Source organism: Sebastes fasciatus, chromosome 1 (genome assembly GCF_043250625.1).
Source record: "Sebastes fasciatus isolate fSebFas1 chromosome 1, fSebFas1.pri, whole genome shotgun sequence".
Taxonomy (NCBI): Eukaryota; Metazoa; Chordata; class Actinopteri; order Perciformes; family Sebastidae; genus Sebastes; species Sebastes fasciatus.
In genome coordinates, this window is record NC_133795.1 from 12,894,529 (window position 1) to 12,908,428 (window position 13,900).

Consider the following 13,900-nt stretch of genomic DNA (forward strand, 5'->3'; position numbering starts at 1 on the left):
AGTGCAAAACATGTTAGTAAAAAGGCAGTCGAAAAGTAAGTAGTGCAAAGTACAAAAAAAATATACCAGATATAAAAATACAAGGAGTTGAAGAAAATTGTTAAAACTGAATATAGTGCAGGGTAACAACTGTGCTACACGACTATTAAAAAAAGTGAATATAGTGCAGAAGAGACTCTTAAAAATGAGTATAGCGCATTATTATCTGTCCTGCAGATATTATTTTATGCTATATAATTATTATATAATAAGGTTATGGAGGACGCCATGGTAAAAGCATTGTATTGTAGGGTACAAATCCACTTCTAGTTGATAGTTGCTGAACATCCTGAGGGGGGCGCTCATGTAACAAGTTGAACGCAAAACGCTTAAAACTAAAGAAGAAGAATTTCCCCACCGGAAGTTGTTGTTTTTCATCTTCCTGTTGTGTTTTTTGAGGTTCAGCGCGCGCCCTCCGCAGCCGTCTACGTCATCGAGAAGTCCAACTCAAACACATTTATAGTTTTATACAGTTGGCGTTAACATTATTGTTGAAGATGTCGGACCCCAAACTGCAGAGCTTCCGGAGCTTTCTAACGGAGCGGTTCACCAGCGTTGCCGTGGAGATCTTTGAAGAACTAGAGAGTATAGTGGGGACTTACTACGAGGAGAACAAACGGCTGAGGAGCGTGCTGCACACCGTGCTCAACCCAGAGATCAAGCTCACCAAGATAGGTCGGTCACCTTCTGGTTAACTCTACACAGACTTACAGTTACTAGATATAACTTATAGCTTCAAGTAAGTTACAGCAAAGTGAAGTTAACGTATTAACGAATCAGCCTGAAAATGAGTTAACGTTAACTAGCTAAACTAACAAACAATAAACCGTGTAACGCACAGTCTAAGTTAGCCTATGGTTATATATTTGTGGCGGCCGGCCAATAGAGGGCCACGGGGCCTGGCCCCACCCACCTTGAGCCACCAAAAAAAAAAATAATTATAAAATTATTAATTCTAAAAATTCTAAAAATTCTAAAAATTGTCAATATGTGTGTTTTTGACCTATGGAATATACCCGTAATATTTGTAAAATAGGATAACTGCGCCAAATATCTGCTTTCCTCCTTGAACTCTCTGCTAGTGCACCTCTCAGCTGCTCACATGCACTTTCTGGGGCCAAATGGATTTGGCCCAAGGAAGGCGGGTCTAATAAGCAGTACAGCCAATCACTGATTAAAGATATATGATTACAAGCATGAATGACATACAATTCATCCAATCAGCGCCGTAAAAAAGACTTCCGGGAGGGCCAAACTGATTTGGCCCATGGCGCACGTTCACGTTCACGTTCACGTTCACGTGTGTCTCTCTCTGTTCTCGTCAGGGCTCATGTCAGTTCTCGCGTGATCTTGACAATGGAACAGCCAAGCACTAGTAGCGCTACTCTTGCAAGACTCAACCCTAACTCGATCAAATCTCTCCAAGACCCGTTTGAGAGAAGGACTTTGGCGGAGAAACTCCTGGTGAAACAACTGGGCCCAGATCAACCTCCTGGACTCAGCATAAAACAACAGACCGGCGTACAAGGCAAGCCACACATGCGGAGCTTCTGTAAAGACTGGTACACGAGGAAGGCCTGGCTAGCTGGATGCAGTCAAGCTAATGCTGTATTTTGCTTCCCATGCGTGCTTTTTAAGTCGACAGGGTCAGATTCAGCATGGGCAGAGACGGGAGTAAGAGACATGAAACACTTGTCTGAAAAAATAAGAAAACACGAGAACACCAGGATGCACATAGATAACTCCGTGAAGCTAGCTATGCTAGGCAGAGTGAACATTGCAATGCAGCTGGACAAAGGACACAGGCTTGCGGTAAAGAAGCGACACAGGCTTGCGGTAAAGAAGCACAATGAGGAGGTGGATAAAAACCGGCACATTTTATCAAAAATAATTGATTGTGTCAAGTTTTGCGGGGCTTTTGAGTTAGCCTTGCGTGACGAGACTGACTCCTCGGACAACCCCGGCGTGTTCAAGGGACTTGTGGACTTTGTAGCGTCCCTCGACAGTGTGCTGGAGGAGCACCTCGAGACAGCCAGCGTTTTCAAAGGCACGTCGAAGACGGTACAGAACGAGCTGCTGGACTGCATGCTGTCGGTTGTAAGGGATTACATTCTGGAGGAAGTCAAAAACGCGGATTTTATCGCCATTCAAGCGGACGAGACGACGGACATTTCCACCCACTGCCAGCTGGTGCTCGTGCTACGCTACATAGATGCTAGCGGTAATGTACAAGAGCGGTTCTTCGAGTACATCACCATCCAGAACGCGACCGCTGACACCATCGCTACAGCGCTTATGGAGAGGCTGAGCACCATACTCCCACCCGGACAAACAGACAAACTTATTGCCCAGGCGTACGACGGGGCTGCCGTCATGAGGGGAGCTACCGGCGGTGTGCAGCGTAAGATACTGGATGTCTACAAAAACGCTCACTACGTCCACTGCTACGCGCATCAGCTGAACCTAATCATGCAAAAGGCAACAGCACGCATCCCCAGGATCCACACTTTCTTTTCTGAGCTTGGTGGATTCTCTGCCTTCTTCTCCAAGTCACCCAAGCGAACCACCGTGCTGGACCAGGTGGTAGCGCATAGACTTCCTCGAGCCTGCGTAACACGGTGGAACTTCCAGAGTCGCGTTGTAAACACTGTGTACGAGCACAAGGATGACCTCCTGAAGTGTTTCCAGACCATCATAGACTCTGCGGAATTTGATCCCACAACTGTCAGAGAGGCCGGGAGCTATGTGAGGCTGCTTGAAGACGAGACTTTCTGTTTTTTCCTGGCATTGTTCCACAAGATCATGCCAAATGTGGACGTGCTGTTCAACCAGCTGCAGAAGAGGAACATCGACCCTGTCTTCATCAAAGGACTTGTCCAGAGGTTCACAGACAGCATTCCAAAAATCAGGTAAATAACTATATTTACTACTAGCTGATAAAGCTGTTGTTGTTAGAAAGATGAGTTGCTCATGTCCAACAATCTGTAAAACCCTAAATGGGCTTAGTCATCAAAGTGAATGATTATGATAGAAAACATCACAATGATATTTGTTTAAATATTTTAAAAGGAAAAAGAATGCAGTTAGTTATTAAACACAATTTGCAATAACATGCTTATTCAGGTGTCCACCAAGTCAATTTCTAGAAGAGGCCTAGTTGTTTTTGAAGATGGCAAGTTAGCAACTTAAACTTTATTTTTTGGACCAGGGCCTCCATTTCCTCTCTGTGTGCGGACAGTGGATCTGACCAGCAGCCCAGAAAGCGCAGGATGCTGGGACCAGGAGAGCTACAGAGGCTGGCTACAGAGGTAAGTTGTGATGTAGTTGTCAATATAAATACTTTATACACACATGCATATACTATGTGGGTGTGTATGCACAGCACATGCTAATTACAGGAAGTAGTCAAATATTCAATAACATAGTCGATTGTCTCCTGAAAAGGGGAGGACACGTTGGTAACTGACCATCTGATACAGTTTGATGATGTAGTTATAATTTCCCATCATCTAAAGTTATTTATAAGATTTTACATACATTGTATTTTTGAAATACTTGACTTGGACATAAGCATGTGTTCAATCAGAATCACTTTCATCAAAATAGCTTTATTGCAAATTTAAGTTGATTTTATCTTTTACAGGTATGTGATACTATCCTGATGCAAGCTAAGGAGCGGTTCTCCTTCACCCAGCACCTCGTCAGCGCAACACTGTTGCATGGAGAGTTGTTCCCACAACACAGTGAGACGTTCCCTGAGTCGGTGCTTGAAACAACAGTGCAGGCTTACCCCATGTTGAACCAGGACAAGCTCAAAACAGAACTGTCCCATATCTATGAGAACAGTGAGTTCAAGGCTTGCAGTGGTGCAGTGCCCATGTACCAGCTTTTCATGGAGAACAACCTTCAGAGCACCTTCACAGAGACTGTCAGTCTCCTCAGCATCCTCATCACCACACCCATGACAACAGCTGAATCCGAGAGGTGCTTCTCTACATTGAAGAGGATCAAGACCTTCCTGAGAAACACCATGACACAGGATCGCCTTAATGCTCTGGCTATGCTCTCCATGGAGAAGAAACTTGTCAGGAACATGCCTGACTTCAATAAGAAGGTCATTGAGAGGTTTGCCACTCAGAAGGACAGAAGAGCAAAGTTCCTTTATAAATGATCTGTCGTATGTTATATTAACATACTGAATTGTATGAATAAGATGTCCTTATGTCAGTGTTGGAATAAATGATAAAAATGTAACTGCAAAGTAGTAATGCGTTTTTGATACCTTTTTTTGCATTGAATCGTACTAGGATGTTTGTTGAAATTGATTGGCCCTACCCAAAAAAAAATCCACCAGCCGCCACTGATTTACACGCTGTATTAGCTTTAACTTTACGACAAAAAAGTCCTAATATTACGAGAATAAAGTCATAACTTTACGAGAATTAAGTCATAACTTTATGAGGAAAAAATTTAATTTAATGAGAATAAAGTCATACTATTTCAAGAAAAAAGTCGTAAAATTACGATAGTCATAACTTTACGAGAAAATATGTCTTAGTATTATGAGAATAAAGTCGTAATTTAATGAGAATAAAGTCATAACTTTACGAGAAAATACGTCGTAATATTACGAGAATAAAGTCATAACTTTACGAGAAAATACGTCGTAATATTACGAGAATAAAGTCATAACTTTATAAGAAGCCAATGCTGAAGTGCCTCAAACTTGTATTCTTTCTAACAGCCAGCAGGGGGCGACTCCTCTGGTTGCAAAAATAAGTCTGATTGTATAGAAGTCTATGAGAAAATGACCCTACTTCTCACTTGATTTATTACTTATTTATGGTCTCAATCGTTAGTTTCAAGTCTTCTTCAGTACAACATGATGTTCATTTAGTAAATGATGGTCCCATTTAGAGTAAAATAGACCATAAAGCAGGGTACGCTAGGGCACATCCAAACCTGAGTGCAATAAAAGATCTGGCCATGATAAAGCGAAGAATCGAGAAGAGCAAAATTGTCTCCCTTGACATCTGTCCTACAACTTTTGTTTTCTGGTGTGTAAGAAGAATTACAGTTTCAAGGGGCCAGTACTGTTGTTATATACTTATTATACCCAAAGTGAAGCAAGAGATGTTTAGTTAATAAGTGTTTTCCTTTTCCCTACAATAGATGTTCACCCATACACTGGAGCAACCACAGACGTCAAAGAGCTGATCACTACGGTGGAAATATCAGAGCCGGTCTCTAAAAAGCCTAAAGAAGAGCAAATTGAATATGACATAAGTTTGGACTCAGAACAACAACAACAAGGGCTGGGGGAAGCTGATAACTTTATTACCCCAGATTGTGTGAAAAATGACCCAAAAGAAGAAGACGTAAGTTGGGACTCACAACAACAACAACAAGGGCTGGGGGTAGCTAATAACTTTATTACCCCAGATTGTGTGAAAAATGACCCAGAAGAAGATGACGTAAAGATGCCCTGCATCACCAACTCATTCCACATTAAAATGGCTGAGTTCAACCCCAACTCTTCAGGCACCCTCACAGCTGATGAAGATGACGACTGTTTAGAATCGGACTCTGATGCAGATTCCCGACAGCTATCCAGGAGCGAAGAAAGCTCAAGTGAAAGCCAGGACCCTCAAAAACATGATACAAAGTCAAAGAAAAGCTTAACGGTAAGTTTGTTTCCATGCCCTAACAGAATAATAATAATAATAATAATAGCTTGATTTATATAGCACCTTTCAACACTGCTGTTGCAAAGTGCTCCACAACCAAGGACAAATAAAATAAATCAGGAGGTAGATACAAGATCACAGTAGGCAAATAAAAATAACACATAAAACAGCAGAAGTAAAAACAATGAAGAGATAAGATAAGCAACAGATAAAATAAAAATAAAAAAAGCCAATCGGTAAAAGTGAGTCTTGAGAGATGATTTTAAAAAGGCAGTGAGTTTCTGAGGTGAAGTTCCTTAGGTAAGCTATTCCACAGGGTTGGAGCCTTAACAGCAAAACCCCATAGATCAAAAGTATTTTATGAATAAATCTGACTGACGTATGTGACGATATCTAAACGATAAATGGCTTACATCAGTGTGGGTCACCAGTCCGTCATCAAATGCTGTCACATCTTTGATTTTGGAGCGCTGTTGTGCGTACTGGGGCAGAACAATTTTCTAGTTGAAAGCAAAATAATGTAATTTTGCAAATTACTTTATTTATCCTGATTTTAGTGCTGTATAAATAAGCATTGTTAGGCTTTTACTAGGTATGGTGTTGCTTTTTAATTGAAAAAGATGATCGTGTTAAAAGTAATTAATTGTTTATTGTTAAAAGCAGAAATGAGAAAGGCAATGGGGCGCAGTGTTTTTTCCAGCTGAGATGCTTAGGTTGCATCTGATTGCTATGAGCAATATAGCAAATATTAATTTGATTTGGAAAAAAGTATGTTTGATTTGATTAAATATCAAGCAAATATAGCGGTTGTGACGGTTGCTTGTCACGCTCTGCAGTTGGCTTGTCAATACTGCGGTTATTGCGAGAGCTCTAGTTTGGGCTACTATTGGGTGGATGTTAGTTCTGAAATTATAAAGCAACTCATTGATCAGTCGATGGCCAAAAAGTATCGATCCCAATTTTCTTTTACAAGCAAAATACTGAATATTGGCTGATAACAACCACACAAATGTGAAGAGTTTTAAATTGAATGGATCTGATGTTCAGGCTAAGTAAGTATTTTTAAGACATTGCTATCTTGTGCAAATAGTGCTTTGCATCCCACGTTTGTGTGTATAGTTTGTTGCAGGGTTCAACTGGGTCCCAAAAAAAACTGGATGCATTTTTAATGCAGATTTTGAGCAATGTGTTAGTCCTGGAAAATTATAAAATGGAGCAAAATGTTCCGGAGAAAAAGTCAGATGGGTTTTCAATGTGCAACTTTACGTTAACATTACTATGTGACCTGTAAGAGTTGTTCCAGGCCCCCTTCATATATTTTTGTCCAGTGTTCATGGACAAGCTGGAGATCATATTGGATCACATTTTCGGTGTTTAATAGATAATTGCTTCCACTCTGAAACCACACAGTTATATCAATACTCGTCTGAAATTTAGCAAACTTAATTTCTGAAATTTGCATTTACAGTTCTCAAGCCAAGAAATCCAGATTTGTCTCTTCTGGCTCACTTAACACTAGAACGGCCATGACGGTCATTTTATGATCGTTTTTAAATTTATTTGTGCAATTTATCTGCGCCATTCTATTTTTATCTTGTGCGCGGTAAATGTTGCATTTTTGTTGCTAAGCAACAGCCTTTGTTTCTGTCACTTTGCTAACGGTCTCTAGTGCTGTTTGTATGCTAATTTGCTTACAGATACACATTTATTGATTAGATTGGCTAATCAGAACAACAAATTAGAATTTTTTTGTGCTACCTACTTTATAATGTCGAGAATAAATGAGAAATATGACTGCTGCTTTGAAGATGCTTCAGGACTTGGACAGCGACAATTCTGATGGAGGGGAGCTATCGGAAGTGGAAAGTGACAACAACAGCGACCTTTCCTGGGTCTATGAAAACTCGTCATCCTCATCCGAGAGTGATTCGGAGTACATACCGCAGAAAAAGAGGCGTTCACTTTCACCGGAGACTACGGATCCGGATGTTCCAGGTGATCCCCGGTGTCCTGTGCTGCCTTGCGCTGAAGCCTGTACTGTTGGCCCACCAGCTCTTGGGCCAAGTGAAGGGCTCAGCCCGCCTTTGGAGTCATCTAGGCCCAATGCGGCTGTGGAAAAGGGGAAGGATGGGACGGTGTGGACGGTCCTTCAACCAACTAAACGTCCAGGTATAAGGCAGAGCCAAAATGTCCTGACAGAAGCTGCTGGCCCCACAGCGCGCGCAAAGCGCAATGTCGAAGATGCACACACGGCCTTCTTGTGTTTGTTTGACGTTGGCATGCTGGAGCACATCAGGGACTGCACTGTGGATGAGGCACATCGGCACAGTGGTGACAGCTCATGGGACCTGACTGTGGCTGAGCTGAAAGCCTTCATAGCCCTTTTATATATCCGTGGAGCTAAAGGGGCAAAATACATGGATCTGAGCAGCCTCTGGTCTGAAAAATGGGGCTTCCTGTTTTTCAAGGAAACCATGTCCAGAAATCGCTTCAGGGAGATAATGAGATTCCTGCGGTTCGATAAAAAGAAGACCCGGCGTGCGCGTCTACAGGATGACAAGTTTGCCCTGGTGTCGGCCACTTGGAACAAGTTCGTTCAGAACAGCATAGCCTGCTATAAGCCCGGTGCTAACATCACTATAGATGAACAGTTGTTACCCTGCAAGACCCGATGCAGGTTTACACAGTACACGGGGAATAAACCTGATAACTATGGCATAAAGTTTTGGCTGGCTGCGGATGTCCAGTCAAAATACATGCTGAACGGGGTTCCGTATCTGGGAAAGGAGGATACACGGAGCAGAGGTCAGCTCATGGGAGAGAGTGTGGTGCTGAAACTGGCGGAGCCGTTCCTGGGAAAGGGAAGAAATATTACCACCGACAATTTCTTCACCTCTCTCAAACTGGCCACCGCCTTACAGGCCAAGAAAACCAGTCTGGTTGGCACCCTGAGGAAAACAAACTGTGAGTTGCCCCCCTCTGCTAAAGTGCAAGCGGAACTGTTCCACACAAAGGTGCTGAAATGTGCTGATGCAACGCTCACCATCTACCAGGGAAAGCCAAGGGAGAATGTATGCATTCTGAGCTCCATGCACACAAGTGTGGGCATCACCGAAGGGCAGAGGGCAAAGCCAGAGTCAGTGAGGTATTATAATGACACTAAGTACGGAGTGGATGTTTTGGATCAGATGGCAAAGGCATACTCCGTGAAAGGCGCCACACATAGATGGCCAGTGGCTGTCTTTTATAACATCCTCGACCTGGCCGGGATCAATGCCCATGTCCTCTTCAAGGAGTGCACCGGCAGCAAACTGCCTCGGACAAAGTTCATGCAGCAACTGGCAGAGGAGCTGAGAGCGGAGTTCATGGAGGGAAAAATGGCAGCATGGCAGTCGACACAAGGTCCTGGTCAGCAGCAGACACCAAAACGGAGGCAGTGCCAGGTTCGGAAAAGGTGCAACAACAACAAAACCTCCGACACCTGCTTCAATTGTCAAAGACCTGTGTGTGGAAACTGTGTGGGGAGAAGAAAGGTGACTTGCTTTGACTGTGACTAGCCATGCACGCTATTGATGTAATTATTTATAGTTATGTTGAATAAATTTCTCTACAGAAAAAATACTGGTGTGAATATTTGCAGTAATTACGGTTTACTATATTTGATGATGTAAATATTGATAAATGTATGATTAAACTTGTTCAAATGTATATTTTTGTGTTATTCCGTTATTTTAAATATATTCTAACAATAAATGCATTAATCTCTCAATTTGCTATTTATCATGAGAGATTATAGAGTTTGGAATGAAGCAATCAAAATGACCGCTTATGGCAATTCTAGTAGTTATGCAATTTTGGCACGTCTAGTGTTAAGCCTGACTAACTAACTCAGTATAACTTGAGGCTTTCTCCTCAAACTCTTCCCTGGTTTCATTTTCAGCAAAAACCAACCAAACTCTTACTCTATCAAATAAGACTGCTACAAAAAGATATAGGTTCTAGGTCTGAAGATCACCTAGAAATATCCTGGAAAATTATTATATTAAAAAAACTGGGAAAACATCTTGATGCCCTTACAGCCCTCCTCCAGACAGTTTTACTTCCTGTTTTTTTGGTTAATGTTCTTTCTCAAACAGAGACTGGGGTTGTGGTTAATATTCAGACGTAATTCGTTACCATGGCAACCATATTGCATCGTTTTTCAACCCAGTTTAGATGAAACCAGTTTAGATGAATTTACTGTTTATCAGACCACAAATGAAACATGAATTAGCACAACACACTGACTCTCTCACTCGCTCGCTTCTTCACCGTCTCCTCCTGGCGAGGCGGCCGTCTGGCTGCTTCTGCATCGAGGAGCCGCACGCCGGCCACAGCGCACCGGACGACGGATAGACATGTTGCAAGGGATCGCTGTTGTTTGGACCTGTTAGAGGCCTGCAAACCTCCGGTATCGGCTGCTTTCCTTTAATTTATCTCCTGGAGGAGACGATAATGAATTGCAAGTGAGAGAAACAGCCAGTGTGTTGTGCTAATTCTGCCGGTGGGATTTAGTGTAATTCACTGTGTTGATTGCGCCTGTTCACCGCACATACAAATGCCATTGTGAAAATAAACAACACACTAAAGTAACCTGGATGAAAATAAAAATAAATTGAAAACCTGGTGTTGGCTAATGCAATAAGTTGGGCTAGCTAACTACACCTAACTAGCTAACTAACTAGAGAGAAAAACTGATATGACGCTTTGCTGCTGCTCAGACGCCAACGAGCATCAGTGCGCCTGCGCAAGCTTGGAGGATGATGTATGACTTGCAGCTTCTACTATAGTCATACGTTATCTTCTCATTTTAGCAACAACCTTCTTTTTTTTAAACTTGAGCACAAAATTAAGCTATTTGTCAAAAATTGTTTGTCAGTGTGGCTAATCAACTTAGTCAGGAAATGACTCATAGATATGGCATATCATAGAAATGCCAAAATGCAGTGGAGGGAGGCTTTAATGACTAGTAAAGAATGTTTTGTCCACATTGCAACCCTGGTTTGTTTTTAACAGCTGAAGCATGAAATAATGAGTTTTTCTTTTACTACAAAATGAAGAAGCCAAAGTGGTCCCTGCAAAAAACCATGCTAGAGTTACCAAGGTAAGAATGGAGACACTCTGAACAACTACACTTTTATATGTATTATTATATTAATTTATTATATAGCTAATGATATTAACGTGTTTAATACAGGATGAAACCCCACCAATCTTACATTCCTGACCCAGCTGAGTGCCAGTCCTTTTTGGCAAGGCTCACTGAAGCCTTCAAGGGTTTTCCAGATGACCAGAAGCCTCTGATAACCAAAATGGGCCTCACGGAGAAGGTGGAATTAGTGGACTGTGCTTTAGGTAAAGTCCCTAAAGGTTGCCCCCTGTCCTACCAGTGCCCTGTGCCATCAGATCGGGATTACAAGATTCATGACGACGTTCCCTTTCGACCGCTGCTTCCCCTGGCTCATCACAGACTGAAGCCCATGTTGGCTTTTCCTACCCTCAGTGCCAAGGAGCAGGAACACGTGAACATCATGCAGATCAACTGGGAGGCAGCGCGCAGTCTGGAGCACTCAACACGTGGACGCAAGGACGCCATAGAGGAGCTGCGGAATCTGCGCTTGACCAACCGTTTCAGGGAGATCTGCAAGCTCAAACCGGGAAGGAGCAATGCGGAGCACCTGATATTCAAGATACAGAGAGGACTACCCAGTAGCAAGACGGCACAGATAGAGGAGGAAATGAAAACCGAAGCTCTTCGGGAATACTGTAAACATTTGTCTGTCAACTGGTCCCCCTGCGGTTTGGTTGTCCATCCGAATGCTCCGTGGCTGGGGGCGCTGCCCGACGGGTTGGTGTACGACCCCAAGGAGACGCCCAATTTCGGGCTGGTGCACGTCAAATGCATCGGGTTCCAGAGCTTCATCGAGTGCAAGTTCCTGTTCTGCCGGGACGGAGTCTTGCAACTGAAGAGGACCCACAAGCACTATTGGCACATCCAAGGAGAGATGATGGTGACGGGCACGGAGTGGTGCGATCTGTTGGTGTTTTCCAGAGAAGACATACTGGTTCAACGCATCTACCGAGACATGGCTATTATCAAGGTCATGAAGAAGAAGTTGGATGATTTCTTTTTCTATTACTACTTGCCATGTCTGTTTTAAACTGATGTCATGGCTTGAGCATCATCACACTGCTGTCATACACTACTTGCTGTTCCATTTTTATATACACTCTGTTTTTAACAGATTGCAAACTACTTGAATGTGATATTTTTTTTATGACCACTAATGTTTTACTGGCTTTATTAAATATCTTTCTTATTAGTTTCATTCAATCTAGTCAACAGGAAGTTTGGGATTTGAGGTATGTTCTGTAATGTGTATGTTTTCATTAGTCATGGACACATTTTTGATCTTTTGTATTTTCTTTTACTTTGAAATGATTGTTGAGACAGCCGGATCCTGCAATTCGAAACTGAAGTTGAGTTTATATTTTCCATGTTTACCAGTCTTACTACTCTCCAAAGGTGCCCTGTTCTAGGGCTGCACCTACTGTAAAGAGTCTGTTATATTATTGATTTAACCTTCTGATCATTTAATGGATTATTCTATTAATCATTTAGTCTACAAAAATGTTAGAAAATAGTGAAACATGTCTACCTCAGTCTCCCAGAGCCCGAGCTCACATTGATTATGTCTGATACTATCATACAAGATCATGAAAACCAGCAAATACACACATTTGAGAAGCTGGAACATGTGAACATAATTGTAATTTTTCGTCCAAAAATGACATACATGGCTGATTGATTACTAAAATTGTTGATTTTTTTTTTTTTTTTTATCGTCAATTTGTAAACTAATTGTTTGAGCATTCTTTCTCATGTTGGTTGGGTTAAGTTTTTAATCACATAAGAGGCATTACAGGTTCAAATGTTGGCATAAATGGGAAATTTCAAGAGAAAACACAGTAAGTGGTAACTGATACAGAACACGGCTTTAAGTTGAAAGTTTGAATGTTGAAAAATAAAAAATATTAAATAAAACCTAAATTGTATTTCTCCTTTCAATGCTTACACTTTCCTTACACTTCAAGTCCTTTCAGGTTGTAACCTTTGAAGAATAGCAAAAAAACACTTACACCTCTTATTCAGCTCCTCTGCGGAGGGTTATGAGGGTCTTAACACGTACACACACACACACATCTAGTTGGCCTCTGAGGAAGTCGGACAACACAATTAATCAATGGACTGTTTTCTGGATGAATCATTTTGTCCATAAATTATCAGAAAATTGTGAAAATTCCATTTGCCAGTCATAAAACTTTACAGCCTGTGGTGATGTTTTCAAGTTGCATGTTTTATTTGACCGCCAATTCAAAACATAGAGATATTAAGTTAACTATCATATATTACAAAGAAAAACATCAAATTATCCCATTTGAGAAGCTGGAACTAGTGAATGTTTGCCATTTTTCCCCGGGAGAAATCTGAAATGATTTTCTGTAATTTTTAAGTTTAAGTACTTTATAAATACTATTAAACTATAAAAACGCTCAATATACAGAGAAATATACACAGCCCATATTCAGAAATTGCGCGTTTGAAACAAGCCGTTAGGATTTCTGTCCATTTGTGATGTCACAAATCTACAAAATTTAGACCCATTACACGGTTTGAAACGTAAACATTCTAAATGTGTCCCAGTTTATTTCCTGTTGCAGTGAATGTGAATGACATCAGCTGACAGGGAAATAAACATGGACACCAAACTGTTGCCTAGCAACACAATTCCATTGTAATTCCGTTGAAATGCACTAAAACTATTAAACTATCAAAACGCTCAATATACGGAGAAATATACACAGCCCATATTCAGAAATTGCGCGCTTGAAACAAGCCGTTAGGATTTCTGTCCATTTGTGATGTCACAAATCTACAAAATTTAGACCCATTAAACAGTTTGAAAAGTAAACATTCTAAATGTGTCCCAGTTAATTTCCTGTTGCAGTGGATGTGAATGACATCAGCTGACAGGGAAATAAACATGGACCCCAAACTGTTGCCTAGCAACACAATTCCATTGTAATTCCGTTGAAATGCACTAAAACGGAGCGTTTCAGACAGAGGGTAAATA

General features: G+C 41.5%; 2 protein-coding genes across 3 annotated transcripts; both read left to right on the forward strand.

Moving 5' to 3' along the window:
* The first annotated feature begins 382 nt into the window (after positions 1-382).
* LOC141764447 (uncharacterized) lies at positions 383-12,810 on the forward strand. Of its 2 annotated transcripts, XM_074629722.1 has the most exons (4): positions 383-714; positions 5,212-5,723; positions 10,826-10,869; positions 10,963-12,810. In XM_074629722.1, the coding sequence occupies exons 1-4, from the start codon at positions 537-539 to the stop codon at positions 11,924-11,926; spliced, it is 1,698 nt and encodes a 565-aa protein (XP_074485823.1). In that variant the 5' UTR covers positions 383-536; the 3' UTR covers positions 11,927-12,810. The 2 variants fall into 2 exon arrangements, with proteins under 2 accessions (XP_074485823.1, XP_074485815.1); XM_074629714.1 differs by lacking the exons at positions 10,826-10,869; positions 10,963-12,810 and adding an exon at positions 7,535-9,311 and having other exon boundaries at positions 384-714.
* LOC141776478 (zinc finger MYM-type protein 1-like) lies at positions 1,768-4,255 on the forward strand. Its single transcript, XM_074650097.1, has 3 exons — positions 1,768-2,948; positions 3,248-3,347; positions 3,683-4,255. Exons 1-3 carry the CDS (start codon positions 1,768-1,770, stop codon positions 4,208-4,210), a joined length of 1,809 nt encoding a protein of 602 aa, XP_074506198.1. The 3' UTR covers positions 4,211-4,255.
* Positions 12,811-13,900: the final 1,090 nt, after the last annotated feature.